At 33.6% G+C, this 24,662-nt stretch overlaps 1 protein-coding gene across 1 annotated transcript in view; it reads left to right on the forward strand.

The window, feature by feature from the left end:
- Positions 1-24,662, forward strand: part of LOC149779970 (inositol 1,4,5-trisphosphate-gated calcium channel ITPR2-like) — a 290,413-nt gene that overhangs the window by 22,481 nt on the left and 243,270 nt on the right. The window contains exons 3-5 of the mRNA XM_089936693.1: positions 15,158-15,282; positions 15,858-15,944; positions 23,011-23,088. Of these exons, the coding sequence (XP_089792819.1) occupies positions 15,158-15,282; positions 15,858-15,944; positions 23,011-23,088 (290 nt within the window). The remainder of the gene's footprint in view (positions 1-15,157; positions 15,283-15,857; positions 15,945-23,010; positions 23,089-24,662) is intronic.

Raw genomic sequence — 24,662 nt, forward strand, 5'->3', positions numbered from 1 at the left:
ATGTGTTTTTTCTATGCAACCAGCAAGGTTTTTCTGTGATGGTAAGTCCACAGATGAAAAGATTTTGAAGTGTCAAAAATACAAACTTATTACTGATCGCTATAAAGGTCTTGAAAATTATCTTACCTCTAGTCAAGAGTTTGCAGTCGTTTGTTTGAATGAACAATAGTTGACTCTAGGCCGAAAGGATCTCTATCATTAGAATATTGCCCTTCCGTTTTAATTGCGAGTTGTATTAATTCTACCAGATGGGGTTATACCAATCTTCTAGTTTGTTTGGAAGTGCTGAGCACCTGACATGGCAAAAACTACCAAGCCATTCGAGAAATCGAGAAAGACATTCTACAGTATCGTGCAATGCTTTATCAGTTTCTTACTATCGAGCCATTCGAGAAATCGAGAAAGACATTCTACATTATTGTGCTATCCTTTATCAGTTTCTTACTACCGAGCCATTCGAGAAATCGAGAAAGATATTATACAGTATCCTGCTATCCTTTATTAGTGTCTTACTACCGAGCCATTCGAGAAATCGAGAAAGATATTCTACAGTATAGCGCTATCCTTTATCAGTTTCTTACTACCGAGCCATTCGAGAAATCGAGAAAGATATTCTACAGTATTCTGCTATCCCTTATCAGTTTCTTACTACCGAGGCATTCGAGAAATCGAGAAAGATATTCTGCAGTATCCTGCTATCCTTTATCAGTTTCTTACTACCGAGCCATTCGAGAGATCGAGAAAGATATTCTACAGTATCCTGCTATCCTTTATTAGTGTCTTACTACCGAGCCATTCGAGAAATCGAGAAAGATATTCTACAGTATTCTGCTATCCTTTATCAGTTTCTTACTACCGAGGAATTCGAGGAATCGAGAAAGATATTCTACAGTATCGTGATATCCTTTATCAGTGTCTTACCTCAGATTCCTCATAAATGCATGATGCAGTATCTATGGAAGTTCAAAGCAGAATCAAGTTGTTGCTTGAAAACCCATCTCTTGGTATTTTGCTTGATATGTGTCATACAAAATTTAAGGCGTTTTTGGGAAGCTGTAAATCAGTTTCTCAATGAGCACGCAGCTCAAGGTGTACACGACAGGAAACAATGAACAAAATATTACAGCAGCGTAGTTGTTTCTGTTCCTGATCTAATTAATCAGGTGAACGATCGAACTGTTCCTGACCTTTTGGCTCCTCCAGAGCAGTGGGTATATGTTCACTTTGCCCCTAGGAATATGTACTTTTATTCATCAATAGAAAACTCTGGGAGGTTATAATTGAAATTGAAAGTTCAGACACGTCAGTACAATGCTGATCACCCTGATAGTTATTATGCCGATACATATTTTTTTTTTATTTCACCAATGGTATGTGTTAATTGTGATGCGTGATTGAAATGATTTAGTGATGTGATTAAACAAAGGCAACAACACTCCCAATTCCAAGTAAGAACAAACATGGGTCCAGTAATCGAGATTGGCTAAATTCATTTAAACTCTCCTCATGGTCACGCGCATGGAATGTCTGATCGGAGAGAACAGGTGGGCATTTTTGCAAAATGTGAACAATATATAGATAACTACTTCATATTCGTAGATATTTAAGTGAATCGATGAGACCTTGATAACTGATGAACCGAAGCTAGTTTGTCTGATAAATGATCTTGCCGGATTGACTGCACAAGGCAATGTGCATCATTTATATCATTCTGTACAAAATTGCAATTCTTTCAACCCTGGGTATCGTAAAAACATTTTATACAATACAGGCTGTGAAAGAGAAACATGCATACATCGGTAAAATGCAATATAAATCACAATACATTACAGATTTTCTGCAAGATATAAAAGGTAGCAATTACTTCAGAAAATGTGTTAGAAACAACAAGGCACTAAAGCTGCGTTGTTATTTATATTTTTTGCACCCCGAATATATTATTTGTCGACCAACGTACTTTGATACGTGTAAATTATAGGAAGAAGGAATTCTCTTCCCTCATGTTTTGCGTTCGTGGTACTCGCCTCGTGCCGGTATATGGAAATCTTCTTCTGTGTATAGTTACGTTGCATATGTGTCTTGTCAGGAAGCTGCCTTCTTCACACTATCATTTTTTCTGCTATAGAAGTATGCAGCGTTTCCATGCATTCTCAAGCGAGTAGCTACCTATACGAAGAAACTCAGCCGCGTACGAAATTTTGAAGAGAGAAAAAATAATGCGTTTCAAACCAATTATTTTAATGATTTGATAGTATTGATATCAACCTTGATAGGAGACAAATCACTCCATGATCTCAAGACCAATGTTTACGTTGAATATACGCAACCACATTCTTTTCTGTTCGCAACGCGACACAAAGAATGTCGTTGTCATTTTATATACTTGCGTATGGCGAAAAATGGTCTAGCTACGCGCCTGGTTCTTCTTATTTTGATGTTACCTGTATTGGATGGATAGAGTCCTTGTTACGTATGATGAAATTATCCCATATTTCCATCAGGTCAAACAGATGCACACAATGAGCTATCAGAATAATATAAGTCTTAACAAAATCTAAATTTTCAAGAGTGAAACAGAAGGTGTAATAGATTTTCTGTTTTGAACTTTTGTTGCCAACTATATTTCCGAGATAATTTGTTCTTCCAAAATCATATATCCAACTTTTCTCTGTATTTGTCATCTTCGTGAGATCTAAAAAATTTCTTATGAAAAATGTTTAATAGTTTGTATATGCAATAATTCCTTTCAAAGAACAAACTTGTATGTAACTATTTGTGCGATATCTTGGTAAATATTTGTCTACCGACTTTGTAAATTTTTATGCAATGTCTTTTTATATATTCGTGCAATATCTTGGTAAATAATGTCCTTGTAAATATTGTCAAATGTCTTTATAAATACGTGTCCAATGTCTTTGCAAATATTTTCCAATATCTTTGCAAATATTTGTCCAATATCTCTGTACATATTTGTAAAATGTCTTTGTAAATATTTGTCGAATGTATTTATAAATATTTGTCAAATGTCTTTATAAATATTTGTCCATCGCCTTTCTAAATATTTTCCAATAATTTTGTCAACATTTGTCCAATGTCTCTGCAAATATTTATTCAATGTCTGTGTTGATATTTGTGCCATGTCTTTGTAAATATTTGTCCAATGTCACTGTAAATTTGGCCAATGCGTTTTTAAATATTTGTTCAATGTCTTTCATTAGACCGAAGTGCTAGATAAGTATAAACTGCTTTACTTATTAGTTTCTTTAAAATGAAGACTGTAATTTAATTGTCACTAATCATTACACTTAAACTCCTGTCAAATAAAATTTTTAACTTTGTTAATGAGCTGGAATACAGGGCTTAGAAGCTATATTCTGATTAAGATGATGTGTTAATTTGGAGTGGTGAATATGCAGTTCAGGCAGTTTTGAAAATATGTACATTTTTGCGTTTTAATTTTGTTTACCAACCACGTAGTGATTTTAAAAGGTGTAATGTCGGTTGTGATGGATAAAAAAAATATGCTATTTCCGAGCACACAGATTTAAAATTTATGAACTTCTAGAAATGTGAAATTCGGTCTTCAAGAAATGTCAGGTATACTATTTATATATTTGCAGTTTATCTTTATCAAATATTGCTAATAACGGGGTGGGGTGGGGGCGTTCTAATTATGACAAAGTCGGAAGTAGGTGGACAAGGAAACTCTTTCATGCTATGCAACATTCTGTCTATTATTGAAGATATAACGCAACAAAGAAAAAAGATATGGAGGCTCGATGATTCATTTTACCTGGATTCGAGCAACGCTTATCGGAAGTGCTGAAAAAAGTGACTTAAAATATCAGAAACAAGCGTGCGATTTAGGTACGTTAAAAGAAAATAAAATAAAAAAATAACATCCATTTCCATTTATTTATCATCACTTTAGTGGGAAATGAAAGGTGGACACCATGTTTATTTCCGTTGTGTATGCTTTGTATGATTTGTATTTATATGTGTATACAGGACTCTGTAGATTTTAATATCATAATATGATCTCTACCGGAGCAAAAAGCGCACCCGCCACGCATATTGATAAACAGTCGACTGAATCGTACAAGGTCAGGTCATAGGATAACAAACCGTTCCGGTGGCCTAGTGGTTAGAGCGTCCGCGGCCGAGTCATACCATATACTTACAAAAATGTAGTACTAATATTAGTACCCTTACTCGTACCTCGTGGACAGGGTACTAACATGAGCATATACGTGTTAATGGAGCAAGCCGGGTGTGATTCACACCCGGCGCTCTTTTAGCCTAATAATAACACTTTAAACATATTCCTTGAATATAATCCAATAAATTGAGTAGTCTTCTTATTTAATACCGGAAGTATCGAAAATCATTGTAGAAATAGTTGTAAAATCTCGTTTACCTTTTTTTGCCGATATTTTCGTTTAGATCGTCCGCCATATTATTTTAAATAATGATTACTTCCGTTCTCAGCCTCGTTTGTTTGTGTGCCACGTAAGGACATTGACGCCTTATTTGGAAATGTAAACAAATCGTAGTAAAAATTTGGCTCCGTTTGGTTCAGAAATTTGGCGCATTAAAAATAAATACGGTTTATCGGCAACTTTGAAATTCCACCAAGAAGCGATTATTCGCCACTTGATTGATAATAATATATCGTAGAATATCCAAAATATTGTCTGGCAAGCCTTACGTAGAAAAGCGGTCACGGCGAGAGTCTCGCGTTATCTGTCATGGCGGACAGGATAAGGTTAGAGTAACCATGCCAATTTATTTTATCGTGTAAGGACTTAATAAATTCAAAATAAGCCAAACTTCTTTCACAACATGATTATACTTATGTAGTTGATTTCTACACTGTTTGTTTTTCTGACTTTAGTGATGAATGTTTTTGCTCCATTACAATATATGGGATCGGTTCGTAGCCTCAACCACACCAATTCAAGTTGAGGCTACGACATCGAAGCTAACAAAAATGGTACTAACAGCTGCCTCGCTTGGCGCTCAGCATTAAGAGGTTAGTGTTATGACTGGTCGGCCTGGTGTCAGGATTATGTGACTGGGTGGGACATCATGCTACATGTCTGCGGCATGATGCCTCAGTGCTAGACATCATATAAACTGACACACTGCAGACATCGTAGCAATATGACTGAAAAATTATTAAAGCTACGTTAAAAATCCTAATCACACACACACACACACACACACACACACATAGGATAACATGTGCCATCTTACTTGCTGCGTACGTGCGTGTTTGTGTGTGTGTATGTGCACGTTTTAATGTAATATTTTCCTTTTCCATATTATATTATATAAGTTTCAATGTTATATCTTAACTTTTCATTAAAATTATACTTTTGAATGTGTTTTGAAGTCCGATTTTACTTTTTCTGATCGTATACTCAGGTTATGATAATATGAAAAATAATTTTACTTGTAACTTCATTATCTTTACATTGAAATAAAAATTAGATGTGAATATATTTTTACATTAAAATAAACATAAAGGATGTTTTTGTATTTTTTAAAGCATATTAGTTTTAAAAATACATTTTATTTTTCTAAACAAATACTTAATGAATAACATACATACATACATTCATACATGCGTGAATTATTTTTTTCTTTAAGAATATGAGTGTAATTGTGTCTTTATGTGGATTTTTTAAAGAAGACTATGTTTAAAGTTACATATTTGATATATATATATATATATATATATATATATATATATATATTCTCAGAATACATTAATATAAATAAATTTTGACTGATGTCTTTTTCTTTGCATTTAAATTAAAATTATGAATGTGTTTATATTTTAGTGGTTTTTTATTTATGTGGATTGATTTTGATAACATATTTTTTCTTTTACGACGATATACTCAGGTTATAATAATATAGATATAATTTTGATTGCGATTATATTTTTGTACATTGAAATTAGGGATGTGTGCATGTGATGTGTGATTTTTCGTCCTTTTGATGTTTGAAATCTTATCTGTGAGAGAAAAATTGTATTCAGTTTAGAATAACTTATTTATCACTTAAATAGTTTTGGTGATAGTATGACTATCATTTGCCAATTAAGTCAATAATAGGAAATACTGGCAATTACTTTAATTTAGTGATTGAGGCAACGTCAATAAATTTGTATATTTTGTCTAGCTTGAAAGGTTACGATATTATAAACTAATTTGGATTATTAAACATAAAATAAGATCATTTATGACTTTCAGTTAAGCATAACCTAAAATGTCATCTCTTACTGTTCGGCCAGTCAAGTCACATGACCCTACTAAAAAAGCTATTCAAAACAGATGACACTGTTAAATGGGCGTGTCAGATCAGATGTTCCTGTTTAATAAGATAGTCAAGTCAGGTAGCCCTGTTAAAAACACCAGTCAAATCAGATGACCCTGTTACAAAAAGTCAGTCAAATAAGATGACCCTCTTAAATAAGCTAGTCAAATTAGATGACCCTGCTCAATTTGCTACTCAGATTAGATGACATATGGACTTTGACACTAGGTTCTCGTACATGTATTATAGCATTCGTTATTCATGAATGATTTAATCTGAACCGTTGAATTTTTGAATGAATTCTTGTTGAAATGTTAATTGTTTTTTGTTGAACCGTTAATTAATTGTTGTTCAAAAATAGTCTATATTAATGTGATTTATTAACGCAGTTGTCTGACATACTTTATTTAATGTATATGATTCTTGTATAACTTAAAATACATACAAGCTTAATATCATACATGGATTAGTTCTTTTTGAAGATTTAATATAATATTAATTTTCAAGGGGCCAATTAAAAATAATCAGTTAGATAAAACATCTTATCATCTGCTAGTAAAATGTTTGTGCATCTTAATTTGTAAATCTATTGATCAAAAATCTGTATAACAATACACCTAAAACGCTAATAGGAATGATAACGTTCTATGAGAGAATAATCCATTACTTATAAAATCTAAAAACTGTCAGTATTAAATAATCATAGAATCAAAATTTTATTCTTTAACATAAGTTTTAATATATGAGTAAATCAAACCCCAATTATTTTTTCTTGTTACAAAGGTATGATTGTTTGAAATTACGATCTATAATCAGTTAAGCAGTTTAAAGTCTAAGACTATGGAATAACTTGAAAAACACATTAGCTTACATGTTGTACAACGATTATGTCTTATTTAATAAGCCTAATTTACTTTTATATTTCAGTTTTAAGAGACCAATTAAGGACTTTCAATTAGATACAAATTTTATCGTAGCTTCCTGTTATCAGTTTTTTTAAAAAAGAAGATTCTCACATCAATGAATATATGTTGTGTGTGAAAGGTTATCTTCTCATCTGAGGGTCTCGATAAACTAGGCAATTCAGACATGTACACTTTGACGTTGTACTAACTTCAGCTCCGGGATCTGTAAGCACAATGAAATGTCACAAGTAAATATTTCACGTTGTACTAACTACAGCTCCAATATATGTAAGCACAATGAAATGTCACAAGTAAATCTTTGACGTTGTACTAACTTCAGCTCCAAGATATGTAAGCACAATGAAATGTCACAAGTAAATCAACGAGAGAGCAGGTGAGCTTAATTTAATATGTAAACGTTGTAGGGAGACACAATACCCAAATCACTTTTTTTGGGGGAGGGTGCTCTCCCCGGTTGGTCTTTTCAGGCCACTTAGTCTTTTCAGACTATATATATATATGGTCTTTCTTTCTTTATATATATATATATAAAGAAAGACCATATATATATACATAAAGGAAAAACCAACCTTTTCAGAGTTGTTGTACTATGTCCGGGTTGACGACTCTTAGAGCTATTATTGCCGTTGAAGCACTTGGTACCAGGTTTTTCTTTATATATATATATATATATATATATATATATATATATATATATATATATATATATATATATAAAGATGAAATGATATCCATTCCAAGCATTCCTCTTCGTACAGTAAAAACGTTTCGCTCACTTTTGCGTCTATTTCTCGTTTTTGTCTCTTATAGGCTCTTCTTCCTTGTTTATCTATGTCTGTTCTGTCGAAGTTGATGGGTTTGGTTCAGTTGTTATAGTCTTCGGCATTGTCGTTGTAGTTGACATCGTGAATTCTGGGCAGTCGTCATAGTCTTCTAAGTACTTATTTATCTGGTCGTCTGTCCATTGGGCTGGTTGTGATATTAATTTTGATGCTCCAGTTGCTTTGGTTTCTTTTGTAATTTTTCTTTCTCTTTGCTACGCTACTTTTCTTCTGTTTCGTTTCTGTTCCCCTGTATATGTTTCCTTTCTTGTGTGTTTCCCTTTTTTTATACTTGTGTGCATCTGTTTCTTTGTTATTCCTTCTTGGGGTACATCTGCTTTCTGTTTTCCTTGTTTCGGTAAATTAATTTGTTGTTGTTGTTGGGCTAGGTGTTGTTGTTGATGAACTCATTGTTGTTGTTTTGGGATATTTGTTCCCTTTATTTGTTCCTTGTAGTTTTTGTTGCTCCGTCCCTTGTTTTTCTCTTTTTTCTATCTGCTGTTGTTGTTTTTGTCCAATCTGTTGCTTTTGCTTTTTTTGTTGCTTCGTTCAGGTTCTGGCTGCTCTCAATTTGTTACACTTTATGTCTTACTGTCTCTTGTTGTTGTTGTTGTTGTTGTAGTTTTTGTCCTGGCAGTTGTTGTTGTTTTTGTTGCTGTTGATTTCTGGGGCATTTGTGCAGGGTATGCCCCGTCTCTCTGTTACATATGCTATGTTAGATGCATCCCTTATACCATGTTTTAACCAGAAAACTGTATAAATCAAAGGCTCTTTTGATTCCCTTCAGCTTGGTCTTTTCGATTTCAAGTATTCTGATTCCATTATAGATGGAAAATCCTGGGACTTTTGCCAAACTTGAGTTTTCTACATTGATTCCAAATTTCTTTTCGAAGCACTTGACAGTGTCCTCAAATGGTATCTCCTATGAAATATCAGACAGGTGAAGTTCCCCCGTCTGTTTCTTGATCTTCTTTCGTATTGGTTCTGGATTTTTCACTGCTACCATTTCTCCCATGATGTTTATTTCTTTATACGGTAAGACCGGTGTGTTCCCTAGTGGTGTTACTATGTAGCCCTCTTATCCCTTTCTATGTACCGAGGAGAGTTGTTGTACTATGTCCGGGTTGACGACTCTTAGAGCTATTATTACCGTTGAAGCACTTGGTACTCTTTCTCTGGGTATACTACTCATATCTAAATATTGGGTTCCCTCTTGATAGTTACATTCAAGAAATGGTCCTTCTTCTGTGTCCATTCGCTTAGTCTTAAAATATTTCTCCAGATCTCATATAGCGTTATGAGCCGCTGCCATGTTTTCTTGCTTTCCTCGTCGTCTGAAATTTGTTAACTCTTTGTATATTCTTCCGAATTTTGTATTTTGTTATAATGTTATAGGTCTATTACATGATTCTACATCCAAATTTAAGAAATTTGACACTCATGCGCTCTTACGAGCAGCCTTAGTTGCTACTTGTTTTCGTGGAGCCTTTCCTCCTGGTGACTTTCTGGCTGGCTGTTTTGTTCGTGCCATGGCAAGAGTTTGAGTAAAAATCAAGTATTTAAAATCGCACTACTTTGCTTCTCAGTAATGAGTGTGCTTCTCGATAATACCCAAATCACCAGCCTTTCATTCAAAAATTGATCGTTTGTACCAACCGAGCAGTCACACAATAATGATACAATAATTGCTACCCTATGTAAATACCGGTTGGTTTTTCCTTGTACCTTTGTATTTAATTTCTCAGTGTTATATATATAGTTAAAACTGTTTTCTACGGTTCTTTTAGTCATACCATAGTCTGGGTTAGCCAGGTACCGGCTTGAGGTGAAATGAATGTAGAATTTTGATTGTAGTGTCTGCATTGATATTTCTGTACAATAAAAGGCTAGAACGACAGAGGAGATTATAGAGAAGAACGAAGAAATGTGGGCTGTTTATGATGTAAATAAATAGAGAATAAATTATGTTTAACTTTTTATTGTGTTCTTTTATTTCCTTTTTCTAAAACCCACACGATCACAATTACATTGATATACAAAATAATAATTTTACTTATTGACCATACACTTACTATACAACATAAGAAAACAAGATTGTTTTTAATACACAATTTTTCATGTATACTTTACGAAACAACATTTTTAGCATAAATGTTTTATAAACTAATTTTGATAAAATGAAGATTATGTTTTTATAACATCAAAGTATAAACCTTCAAATGAAAATCAGGCAATTCCGAAATTTTAGACAAATCCGAAATTTGTGTAAATCAAAATCTGGGCAAATCCCAATTTTGGACAAATCCGACATTTGGATAACTTAAAGTCTGGACAAATTCGAAATTTGTATAAATCAAAATCTGGGCAATCTCGAATTTTCGTATTGTAATAACATAACACTTTCAAAGATGGTTTTTACCTGAATACAATTAGTCATGTCTGATAAAAATTGGCATTTGGAATTTTTAAATTTTGGTCCGAAAGGAGACAGACGATTCTGACTTCAATGCTGTCAGTCTCACGTTTACAACGAGGGGGCCATATTTATACTCTCTGTACCCTTGGAGAACCTCGGATGTTTACACAAACATAAACAACGGAGACATTAGACGTTCTCCGATTCGGAAACAGATCACAATTAATAGTTCCTGTTCAGTATCCCCGAATGTAGTCCCAATTCTATTTTTATAGCATTTTTTCCTGTCTCCTTTTGGTGGTGATTCAAGTGTTAGATTTAGGCATTCTTGGTATGGATTTAAAGGCAATTGTTTATTCTTTAGAATATGAGCTTATGGTGTGGATGTCTGTGTGTGTTTCGGCGACAGTGTACAGTGAATAATAAGGTCTTGGTATTGATCCGGAAGTGAAATATGTGTTCCATTGCACGCTGGTTTGTTTACAGTCCAGCCTTTAAAAAAAATGCAGGTGTACCTTTGACATGAACTTCACCGTGAAGTCATCTTTGAATGTATTTTAGATTAAAATATAATTTGTATTGATTGTCACACAGTGGAATGTTCAGTACTGAGAAACAAATGTAGAGAATATATAGTAAAAATAGTTGTGTTATATGTCCACCTCGCGCTCAGCAACATATAATGCTGGGAACAATGGCGTCATTACAAATCTAGCGGAGCACGATCCGGGAGGCAATATTTGATTAAAATACACCGTACACAAGTAAGACAACATACATTATCGTCATCTAGTAAAACATAAGTATCTAACAGTTACTCGAAACATAGTAGCGAGTTGAAATAATCATTACAATGAACGAAATGGGTGTCGGTCGACGTCATTCAAAGCCGACACGTGCTTTCAACGAGGGACCGTCTCAATACAACGTAATCAGTGTAAACAAGGTGCATGTACTCAACATTTTAAATAATTGTGTATCATAAATAAAATCTCACAGATGTGCTCATTCCAATTAAATTTATTAAACTCGCCGAATAATTTAAATATTTTGCTGGTTAAGGCTCGCAAAAGATAGATAGTATTCGACTCTTTTCACTAATTTCATTTTGAATAATAATTCATAGAAGATTCATTGCGTATCAATGCTCACACGTGATCTTCTGCTACGTAGCCTGAAGCTAATTTTGCGATGGTAGATCCGAGTTTGCCCTGTTGACAGTTGGTAGAGCGTTATACATTAGAGTATATGGCCATTTCTACTGGGTGATTGTCAAAGATGTGCTGTTTTTCTTTCCGCATTCATTCGCCTGTAATCTTTTTAACAGAATCAGCGCCTGATACAAAATATGAACATGTCTGGAAACGTTATTATCATGCGTTCACATATTTTGTTACGCACTTTAACCTCGATCTGGATCAGTAGACTACTAATGCAGCAAAGAGGTATTTTGTTTACAATATAGTCTACACTTTTTCTGAGTCAACAAGACCATTATTACCTTTTCCCTACGTGTTTTCCCTGCAACATTCTATAACAATGACATGTGTTGTCTTCAAAATAGTTGTAGAAGTAACTGAATGAATATACATAATTTGTACGAAATTTAGAAACAGACAAGACTTTCCGAGCTTATAAGCAATCAAGAAGAAGAAAAACGGTTTGGGATTACGGCACGTTAACATACAACATCTTTGGTCTTCTAGCTTTAGTCATTAGAGGCATTATGTCATCTCTGTGTCCTGCGAGTCAGACATGCAAACGAGAGCTGGTTGTAAGAACAAGAGACTCGTTGTACACAAATTTCCGTCTTGCTGAAAAGCAGACCATTGCAGGCAAGAGGGTAGCAAGAATGCAAACAAAGCAAAATTCCTGTGATTTTTTTATATAATTATCATTTAAAGAAACCCATATATCCTGTAAAATTTATAAGGAGTGGGTATGTTAGTTAATTACTGCGAATTGGGACTGAGTTAGTACTGACGTGATAAAGTAAGAAAGAAAAAGCAAAACAAGGTACTGTACTTATTTATAACTATGTACAAGCATGTAAATTAGAGAGAATTCTTGTTCTCTAAATGGATCCTGCGAGAAAGTTAAGTCGCGGAGTACTCCAGAAAAATTATTCACTTGGGCAACATGTTAATCCTTGGTGAAATGCGTCATTAATCGTTTTGAATATAATTTGTCAGTCTCGAACCTTTCTTTGTAGTAAAGCTTGTGAAGAAGTTAAATAACACAGTACGTTAGGAGAAATTTACATTAAACAATATCATCCACAGAGTGGGGCCTGCAAGAAAGTCAGATTTTATGGTATTCAAAATAATTAATACTTTCCTCTGCGCACCATGGTCCCTGTGTATAAAAAGCAAGCTTATTCTTTTTAAAGGTAGGTTACAAGTCGCCTAACGTATCCAGTAAATAATGGACATCATTTATGTCATAAACATCATTCGAGATGTGATTTGTAGGATTGACCTCTGAGTTGAGATTGCGCTTGACCGTTTTCTTTGAGTCGTGAAATAAAATCGGGAGTAGTTGTAGGAATACACATCAATTTGATGTATTTGGTAATCTAACACTGGTGCATCCCACCACATATGTAAGGACAGCAAAGGCTGTGAATGTCCTGATTATGACTTTTTCTCCTTTCGCCACCATATTATTCCACGTGAACAAAAGTAGTTTCGAATATAGTTCTTAATGGCGGCAACATTCATAACAACTTCGCGTCAATCGTACGAATCATATTTCGAATGCATGTCGATAGTTCCATTCGGACCACTTCGGCTATTTGCCAAACATGAATACAAAACATTGAACTATATTTTTGGTTCTTAATATTTCGAGTAGTCCGAGGTGTTTGGCGAAGATATTTCAGGAGAACTCAATGTATGATTTTTATGCAAATTACCGCGCCAAAATGCATCCGAGGTAAACATTAATCTCACAGAAATAGTTGAGTTAAAGGTCCGAATGTGGCGACGAATTACATCAGAGGTTTCTTTTTCCACTTTTTAGAAATTGCCAAAGATGTTCCCTCTGCACAACCGATATCTTCTTCTGCCCACTTTTGCCCCAAGATCAAATCGAGCATGCAAAACAAACAATAAAGTACAATAAGAAGGCGATATAAGTTGATTTGTGTCATTCGGCGCTAAACATCGTAAAATCTGCTGAAAAAAACGCAGCCTCGGCGTTTACGTTCTTAGCATGAACTTCTTAATTCATTTAAACATGATTTTAGAGTGATACTTGGAGAAGATAATCGGGGCGTATCTCTTGTATTAATGTAATATATATATTTCTAAAGTGTTTGAATTACGAAGATATCCAGCCGGCACATAAATCAGTGTCTTCCTGAAGTTTTTGTTACTCTTAGAGTAACAGATATCGTTATGTTCTAAAAAAATGGGAGCCAAAATATACAATCATCGGGTGTGTCGCAATGATTCAGTCGCACATGTGAATTAAAACTGTACGTATTGCAAACAATTGCCTTAAAGTGCTGGCTTGCTGATAAAACGGTGGCAGGCAAATCATTAAAAGACAGCATAATTTGTATATACATTGTCTTCTTTGATTCCTTTTTGGGCTGTATATTTTCCTTGTCTTCAGCTATCTTTGTTTTGTTTCCTTCTTTTTCTATAAGACTGCAGCTTATAAGTGAAGTTGATGATGCAAATGACGACTAGAGATGCTGCTTGCTAATTCTTATTGTAACGTGGAATCGATTTATTTGACAATTAATTCCTGAATGACATTTTTGCTGTTCGATATCAAGGTTGTTTGGAAAAGATTGAAGTTGCTCTTTTTAAGACAAATGTAGTTTTTGCAAGAAGTATATCAATGCGACACCATGAGCTTCAGGTGTATTTTAACTGTTGACCCAAATTCCAGTACTAACAGATGTAGTTTAAGTCCAGATTTAATACATGTGATTGATGTAATCTAGGTCAGATTTGAATTTCATCTAGGTAGATTATCTAATTCTAAATATGTTTGCAGTCCATTCTTGACTTCTGTCGGTAATATCCAGTTCTGGTCAAGCGTTGTAAGAAAACATTCACATACTTAACCCTACTCTATCAGATTTCAAGTCAATATTATGATCATTAATTGGCTGATGTCAATCTTCTGATTCATTAGGTATCTAAATAGTCTGTGTTTAAGTACGGGAATGCTTTTAAATCTCTGTGTTCAGTTCTTGTAACTTAACCACTGAGGCTGGAGCCTATGGATAAATCATTCAAGTCGAGGGAAATTATATTTTTCTCCCTATTGATGTAACTAAATTAAAGTAATTTTGTAGATCATACTTGTCGCGTTCTATACATATAATTTTTGCCTTGCTAAATTTGTCATTGTTATATTTTTCCGGTTTCCTTTTTTTCTGTGTAGTTTGTATACGTTACCTTTCTTTTAACCGTTTGATATATTCATAAGTTCTGCCCATAGAATATTTGCTGAAAAGTCTTTTATTGGTGTATTGAAGTCCATATTTATATCTGAAGTTTTCTTTGAGACACATATAGCGAATCAAAAACATTTTTTGTTTTTGTTTTTATCGATGTTGTTTTTGTCGTCATCTTTCTCGTCGGTGCTAATATTTTCTACAAAGAACTTGAGCATTTTTCCAGTCATTTGACCTTTCATTTCTTTCTTTCCAGCTGTACTGTTCCAAGTCTGCATTCAAAACAGATACAAACTCAATAAGAAATACAGAAAATGGTTCAATAGCCTTAACGCGGACAGTGTTGAACAAAATTTCAGAGCCGTTCTAGACCAGGCGAAGGTGAATACATTTATAAAGGAATTAATTGTTGAAACGCATATAGAGCAAAGGAATTAATTTAAAAAAGTTATAAAATCACCAGAATATAATATAATATTTCTAAAATAAAGTCTGTTATCATGTGATTAATATGTTTGAAAGCAATGTTTTCCTTTAGTACAGGACATGTATTGCAATAGGGAATTATTATTTTTATTTATTTATTATTTTATTATTATTATTATTATTATTATCAAGATTAAAATTGATAATGATAGTAATGGGTACCATTATATAGTGTAAGTAGGCATAGAGAAATGGCACATATCCAGTTATTACACATCTTGTATCATTTACAGTTGTATGCAATGTGCAGTATTTTCATAATGATACAGTATCCTTCAGTTCGTTTATGTGGAAAGCTATTCATTTCTCCCAAATGATTTGAAACACCAATCGAATTTCTGAAGAAACTGACAAAAAGACATATGTTCCCAGTGCATGTAAAGTTAACATTTGACCTTGGATAATTAAATTGATAGAATCGTGCACAGCCGAATACTGAATAAATGTGAAATATTACAATCTGTCAACAGGCTGCAGCAGAAGCTGAGAACAAGGACAATGAAGCGGAACAAAAACGACAGCATGGGAAGCTTGTGCGGTACGGGGAAGTTGTGCAGGTGGGCACTAATACGTTTCTTTAAGGAAGGTGAACGACGGCACATTTCAAATGATCATTTTTCAGATACAGGTAGCAGATTAAGAATGACCCTCTAATTCAGATATTGAGCGTCTATGAATAAAGCTTTATCGCATTTAAATTAACATCATTCAAATAGAATTTGTCATGTCTAGACAGTTAGACACAGCTCGCTATTTATTTTTTCTGTGGAATGCTACTTGATCCACCATTTGAAGGAAATTTAATTTTGTCTTTTGGATGAGAAAATAGAAAACATGCTCAAAGAGTTTTAAAAATGTCTGAAAATTGAGAGTCAAGGAATTTTACTGTCACTGAGCAGAGAACAAGTTCTTTTACATTGTAAGAGTCACAAAAGTAGTTACTGGGAGCGATATGGCACCAAATGACCCATTGTGACCTTTTGGGGAATTGCCATTACAGTAGCAATTTTGGATTGACCAGCACTTGTTCTTACTGACCAATATCTACACCTGTTGAAAAAACATGGCTTTATTAACCATTATATACACCTAGTGACCAACATAGTCTTAGGTTCATCTAAGGGAATTTTATGTTAAATACATCTAGGTTTAACAAATGGGGTCCGTTATGATCTAAAGGGAATGGTAATGCTAAAACTTCCTTAGACTGAAAGGTATCTCAAGGTAAAATGTAATATGCAAAACGTCAATAGATTTCGGGGGATGAGATGATGGGGACAAGGGGGATTTTAACATCATAAAAAATACCCATTATGATCGAGAAACACCCACATCAACTGACCATCGACCAAATCTACTAACCAGTGCCATATATACTAAAAACATCCACATATACCAACCACCAGCTGTACCTTCTAACTTATGCACAGTATTACTGACCAGCATCCACATATTCTGAGTATCTCAGTCTTCCGGACAGGTAACCATACTTACAGACCAAACATATACTGATTAACACTAATACCTACTTACCATCAAGCAGTCTTACTAACACCCACCCACCCACCCACACACACTGAGCAGCATCGTTTACTGTCGACACCAACGCCTACTGACCAGGACATACACATACTGACCAACACTTACTATTACTGACCAATACCTACACCTACTGAAGAACAATCTTACTGACCATTACATATAACTACTGACAACACATAGTCTTATTAAGCGACAGCCACACCTACTGAGCAATACACACATCTAAAGATCAGCAACACAGTCTTCCTGACTAGCACACAATGATGGACACTAAAACATACCGACAAACACTCACAACTACAAATGTGTAAGGATACTAAGGCAAAGTAAAGTGGACTAACACCAAATAGAAAATCACTTCTAAAACCATCAAACACTCAACATTTCATAAACCAAACAGAGAAAGGTATGTCTCATAGATCGAGTTTTGCATAGTAGTTACAAGCATTGCTTCTATTTATATATCGCTACATTTTAGGCTCTTTCAAACAGTAACAAGAAAAGAGTGAAGGCAACAAGCTTTGTAAAATTTAACAAATACTTTATTTTCCAAGAAAAACAAGGTGAAAATGAGATAAAGAACTTACAGTTTTACAAATCAAATCCAAAAATAATCCAAGAATTAACAAATACAAGTCCTAGAAATAAAAGTCCTAAATGAATCTGAGTTGGAGTCCTGGTAAAAATATCCAAGATGGAGAATGATGACATATACAATAGTCAGTGTTGTCCTGATAATATTCCGAATAAAATTTCAATAAATGTCTTTGTCCAAGAATTCTGTATGGGAAAAAGAATTAATAATTCCTTAAATTAGAATTTCAGCTCAAACTGGTCGCAACAAAATACCTTTAAGTGCCAATGGTTTTTCGCCCAACTGACTAAATTCTCTATATAAAAAGGTTACACAAACATTTATGACACAAAACAGATTCCCGTATGTTTTAGATTTTCATAATCTTGATCAACTTTCTTGGCTAAACATCATCTATCAAATAACTGCTTTTTTCTCTTGCAAATTCGACAGGAGTTTTTCCAGCTTCTTTGTTTTTATAGTTTCGGAATTTGTGCCGATAAGCTTCGGGACTAACTCATAACCCCTTAAGATGCATTCCTTAACCACATCATAGTTGGCACTTTGCTGTAGTGACAGTGAATGGTAAATATCACCAGCTTTACTAGTAAGTACACATTGTAATAATAGAGTCCAATGCTCCCTTGGCCATTTCAAATTTTCCGCAATTTTTTCAAAACGAGGAAAATATTTGTCTGCTTTTTTTCTCTGAAAGGGGTCACTAAAATAATATTCTTATTAACATCAAAACTTGAATTTTGTATCCAAAGTGAGAAACTACTTTTCACTTGCGAGTTCTATTTATTTTATTCTAAATTGATATTCCCTCTCTTTCTTCTTTTTTGCATTTGCATTTATCTGTCTGTCTGTCTCTCTCTTCCTTCCTTATCTAATTGCATTTGTTTTTTATCTTTATCTTTCTGTAACTGCATTTGCAGCCGTTTCTCGTCTTTCTGTAACTGCATTTGTTCTTTTTGTAACTGCATTTGTCTGTCTTAATTTCCTCCTTATCTAATTGCTTTTGCATTTGTTCATTATGTAACTGCATTTTGTATCTGTTTCTCCTATTTCTGTAATAACATTTGTTCTTCCTCTTTCTCCAACTGCACCTGCATTTGTTTTTCTTCTTTATCTTTCTGAGGTTCAAGCCTCCTTAACTCTAATTCCATCTTGTATTTTAATTTTAATTCCTTTACTTTTACATCAGCGTCTGATACAGACTTACTGATCGAAACCATAACACTTTTATCCAAAACATTCTTTTCTACCAAATAATGGACCAAAATATTTTTTTATTTCTTGCTTCATTAAGGAATCTTTTGCTTCAAAAAGATCATATTTTCTGGCAAGTTAAATCAATTCATCTTTTTTCAAAAGGTCTAATTGTTCCTGGGTAGGATTTGAAAGAAAGATTTCCACTTCTGATGACATTGTAGAAAAGCCTGTTGATTTCACTAAAGATTTCACAAATGTAAAATAATACTTGGGATTTAAAGAATTTAAACAACTAAGAGAATTTAAATTTCAAAAAACAAAACGTTTTCTGAAATATTTTAGCCAAAATTGATATATCCCAAGGACGAGCAACCCAATTTTCTTTGTTACATTTTAGGTGCTTTAAAACAATAACAAGACAAGAGTGAAGACATCAAGCTTTGTAAAATTTAACAAAAAATATATTTCATTAGAAAAACAAGGTAAAACGGATGAAAAGAACTTATGGTTTTACGAATCAAATCCAAAAAAAAATCCAAGAATTAACAAATAGAAGTCCTAGAAATAAAAAGTCCTAAATGAATCTGAGTTAGAGCCCTGGTAAAACATAATCCAAGATGGAGGACGATGACGTATGCAGTATTAAGTGTTGTCCTGATGTATCAACAGTTCTTTGTTGAACCACAGCAAATAATATTCTAGTTGTGAATTCTGAATAAAATTTCAATAAATGTCCTTGTTTAAGAATTCTGTAAAAGTATTTAATATTTCCAGGGAAAAAGAATTAATAATTCCATAAAACAGAATTTCAACTCAAGCTGGCTACAACAAAACACCTTTAAGTTTCAATGGTTTATAGCCAAACTGACTAAATTCTCTATAGAAAAAGGTTATACACTAATATAAGATGCAAAACTGATTCCTATATGAGGGACATATGATCATGTTTCTAGAACCACAAAGAAGCTTTACATGCCTAACATCACGTACTCCCAGTATGGCCTCGACTAAACCTAAAGATTTTACTCTGGGAAAAAAAATAATAAATTTAAAAAATAAAAAAAGTTGTTGACTTCATCTCTTACCGATTCTGAATCAAGGTCAGGAACTAGGTCAGCATTAGATACAAAGTTTATGTTATTAGCATTTACGGAAAAACGGTCAAGTCAAACTAATTTCTGGAAAATGTCAAATATAGTAAATAAAATTACATTACAGGAATGAAGGGAACACTTAAAACTAACAAACAAACAATTAAATTAAATCAAATATAAATTTAATCAAATATACATAACAAATATAAAGCATTGCAATCACTTAAGGTTATGATGGCTGTATATATAGATAGTGTACTGATGATATAAATAGCTGTAATGAAGGGGACCAACTCATAACATAAACAATTCTGAAAATGACACAAATTTAGCGAATACTAAGCAATATCCAGATATTAAAAATACAATAGAAACAAAAGTAATAAATCCAAAAACTAATATGGAATTTTGTGGAGACCAAAAATAATTTTTAATTGGGTAATACAGAAATTGTGGAGCCAATATAGAATTTGGCAGAGACTAATGAAAGGAGAGGATATTCAACTAAAAATATGGTTGAGACTGAAAGTATGACTTCATTTCCAAAACTAATGTGGAGACTAAAATACAGATTAAAAACACTAAATATTGTAAAATCAATTGGATGCATAATGTAATTTAAACATTTACAAATAAATATTTTGCAAAACAAATTATAGAAGCAAGTAATTAGAATTTTTAACTCACTATAATTCATTTAGAAAAGACTTAAACAACAAAATCTGGATAAATAGTTGTAATTGTAACGAAACAAAATAAACCTTTTAAGTGTTAATTTTTTGGGTCTAAAACAAATTTTTACACAATTATTTTTAGGGTTGATAATATTGAATAATGTCTCTGCTTCTAGAAGCCTTAGTGGCTATGAAAATGGTCATGAGAGGTTACCAAAGATCTAGGTTGTTAAGATATGCCACACACTTAACTGTTTAGACAGATGAGGACTAACACCCAATGACTATCCACCATCCACCATGACTATCTAATGCCCAAACATACAAACAACATGGATAATGGAAAGTGGAGTTATGTGATGGTCAAAAGTGAATTCCAATACAAAATACAATATAACTACAATCCAACACCAACCAGTGCAACTAATATTGATGCTGAAATGGCAGTTGCTGATGGCTGCACTTTCTTATGGACAAATAAAGACCATATTCTTTAAAACAAACACACAATACAAACAGAATAGAGAAAAGAAAGGAAACAGTTGAGGATGACTCACACTTACTTATGGGCAAATAAACACACCCAGTTTTATTATCCAACACCAGATATAAAAACAAAACAGAGGAGGGGTAAATGAAAGGTAAGGGTTATTAACACATATTTATGGACAAACAAACACATCCTTAATATCCATCAGTTACACGCAAACATGCAACTTATCTGACAGGGGACAAAGAGTATGTACTTACTATAACACATAATTACAATTAAAGACAGTTATTGTTATTATCCAACACCAAATATACAAAACCTTGTGTGAAAGGGTGATTTAGATTATAGTTAATTAGTATTAGTATCTCACATAACTACATCCAATACACATTTTTTATTATCCAATACTCATACACTTAAAACTCGTGCAAGGGGATGTAAGATATTTCATGGGTAGAATTGCTAACACTCATCGTTCCAAACAAGTACATACTTTTGTCATCCAACACTTACTCTTACAAACAAAACTGATAAGGGTAGAGGATAGATACGTGACGATCACTATCACATATTCTTACATCCAAGCCTTGACAACTTTAAGTAGATGATAGCATTATATGAAACATCATTGGCAAAGTCCAGAAAAATAGACCAGTTCAAAATATGATGCAAGAGAAATATTTACAATATTTATGGTATAAGTTAAGAGAAATATCAAGTTATGTTAAGCAATAGTCCATATGCTATTTATTGTGCATCAACATTGATTCATTAATTTTTTTCAAATAATTGGTTAGATTTAGACTACAGGCAATTTAAGAGAAATTCTATCAAATCAAAAGTTTGTCAAGCAATATTCCACATGCTACTCATTATGTGTGAAGCACTAGTACATATGCTATCCGTTGTGTCAAGCAATAATCCATATATTATTCATTGTGTCAAGCAATATTCCACATGCTACTCATTATGTGTGAAGCACTAGTACATATGCTATCCGTTGTGTCAAGCAATAATCCATATATTATTCATTGTGTCAAGCAATATTCCACATGCTACTCATTATGTGTGAAGCACTAGTACATATGCTATCCGTTGTGTCAAGCAATAATCCATATATTATTCACTGTGTCAAGCAATATTCCACATGCTACTCATTATGTGTGAAGCACTAGTACATATGCTATCCGTTGTGTCAAGCAATAATCCATATATTATTCATTGTGTCAAGCAATAGTCCATATGACATTCATTATCTGTCAAAATAGATTAAACACATTTTTTTAATATTTGAGAAGATCTACAATAATACTGAACTGCTCCAGTGGCCTAGTGGTTAGAGCGTCCACCTCTGATGCAGGAAGTTGTGGGTTCGATCTCCGGCTGAGTCATACCAAAGAGTTACAAAAATGGTACTAACAGCTGCCTTGCTTGGCGCTCAGCATTAAGAGGTTATTGTTAGGACTGGTCAGCCTGCTGTCAGGATAATGCGACTGGGTGGGACATCATGTTACGTGTCTGTGGCATGATGCCCCAGTGCTAGACATCACTATAAATTGTCACACTGCAGACATTGTAGCGATATGACTGAAATTTTTTTAAAGCTAGATTAAAAATCCAAACCACACACACACACACACACACACACACACACAATAATACTGTAATATAATTCATAGTATGGTACAAATGGTGTTATGATAGTAGCAATTCTATATACAACTGTATGAATGGACAATGGCCTGAATTACCTGAATAAAGATTCTAATCTAACCACACAGTCCAAAATTTACTTAAATCAGTAGCATTCTACTTCTTCTTTACATTCACACCATTCGTCTGTGGTGTTAGTTAATTACAAGAAATTAGCTGAGCAGGCATATAGTGAAAATAGTGGAAGAAATGTAGAACAGTATTTTCTTGTCAATCTCAATAGTGGAATAAGTGGGAAAGGATTCTCAGCCATCTTGTTACTGTCTCAGGCTGCAAGTAACTCTTCATGTCTAAAAATAGTTTTCCTTTTTATTACAGCTGAAGCATATTTTTACTGGGAAATTTGTCCACATGAGTACAACCCAGACAAGTCAAATTGACAAGAACTATATGAAGGTTTGTATACTGCATATATTTACTGGGAAATTTGTCCACATGAGTACAACCCAGACAAGTCAAATTTACAAGAACTATATGAAGGTTTGTGTATTTGATATATTTACTGGGAAATTTGTCCACATGAGTACAACCCAAACCAGTCAAATTGACAAGAACGATATGAAGGTTTGTATATTGTATATATTTACTGGGAAATTTGTCCACATGAGTACAACCCAAACCAGTCAAATTGACAAGAAATATATGAAGGTTTGTGTATTGGATATATTTACTGGGAAATTTGTCCACATGAGTACAACCCAAACCAGTCAAATTGACAAGAACTATATGAAGGTTTGTATATTGCATATATTTGCTGGGAAATTTGTCCACATGAGTACAACCCAGACAAGTCAAATTGACAAGAACTATATGAAGGTTTGTATATTGCATATATTTTAATCACATGACTACTGTTATTATATCCATATACATGTAACACATGTAAATAACACCTCACAACATCACAAATTTTGCATATGTCTTGCAAAAGAAAGACATAATGACACAGGCATCCTAATGTATTTTAAAGTCTAATCACTACATTATTCTGTGGCTCAGATAAATAAAATCTTTTTGTTGTGTAATATATTGGATCATCTTCCTTTGTGGTAGGTAAATAATAAAATTAATCGATTTGTTTCATAAATTTCATTTGAAATGAGCATCAACATAAGATCCTTTCTTGATATTTATTATTTGTAGAAAATATATATTTTCTTTACATTTCTTTCTTTGATCATTTCTCCTTCTACTTGAAATGAAATATTGGAATAGTGTACTTTCTGAATAGTTTACATTGAATGTAATGTGGGACATTAAAGCATGATAGTCAGAACATAGTCTGCACCACATCAAATGTTTTCAGATCAAATGATTGGATCATATCCAGGAAGTCCTCTTTTGTGTGCGGCTGGGGTAGGGAATATGAACAAGTAGGCAAGAGGTCAGTGGGCACAGAATCCATTAAGGGGCCCAGCCCACGGAAGTTCCTGCATTTTAACAATTTCCAGGGCATTACTTCAGTTTTCTGTCTTATTTTAACTCTGCTGGTTAGTGATCGGCAACCCACAAACCTAGTCCTTTGCACATCTGACACTTATCTGGAGTACTGTTCTACTGACCTCAGAACTCAATTAATTTTCTTCTGTTTTATGCATAAGCTACCATGCCACTTTTACCATCACTGATAGACCTCTATCACTTTTTGTTACACATGAACCCACCTTAGTTAAATAAATTATGCAAGGTTGTATGATAGGTTGACCAGCTCCTTGTTGTATATTACTACATTCAACAAACTGATGTAGAGGACATAACCAAAAAAAACACCTCCATGACCCATAAACCAGGAACATTTTACATCCTTCTATTTTCATTAAACAAACAATCCAATTCAGCTTTCTGTACAATTTGTTAAAGTTTTAGGTCTTTCCATTCATAATTATAGCAATAGGTAACTTTACCGTATAAGTCACTGGCAAACAGATCATGCAAATATGGTACTATTACTTCACAATACATTCTTCATT

Source organism: Sinohyriopsis cumingii, chromosome 16 (assembly GCF_028554795.1).
Source record: "Sinohyriopsis cumingii isolate HCF-2022 chromosome 16, ASM2855479v2, whole genome shotgun sequence".
In the NCBI taxonomy this organism is placed as follows: Eukaryota; Metazoa; Mollusca; class Bivalvia; order Unionida; family Unionidae; genus Sinohyriopsis; species Sinohyriopsis cumingii.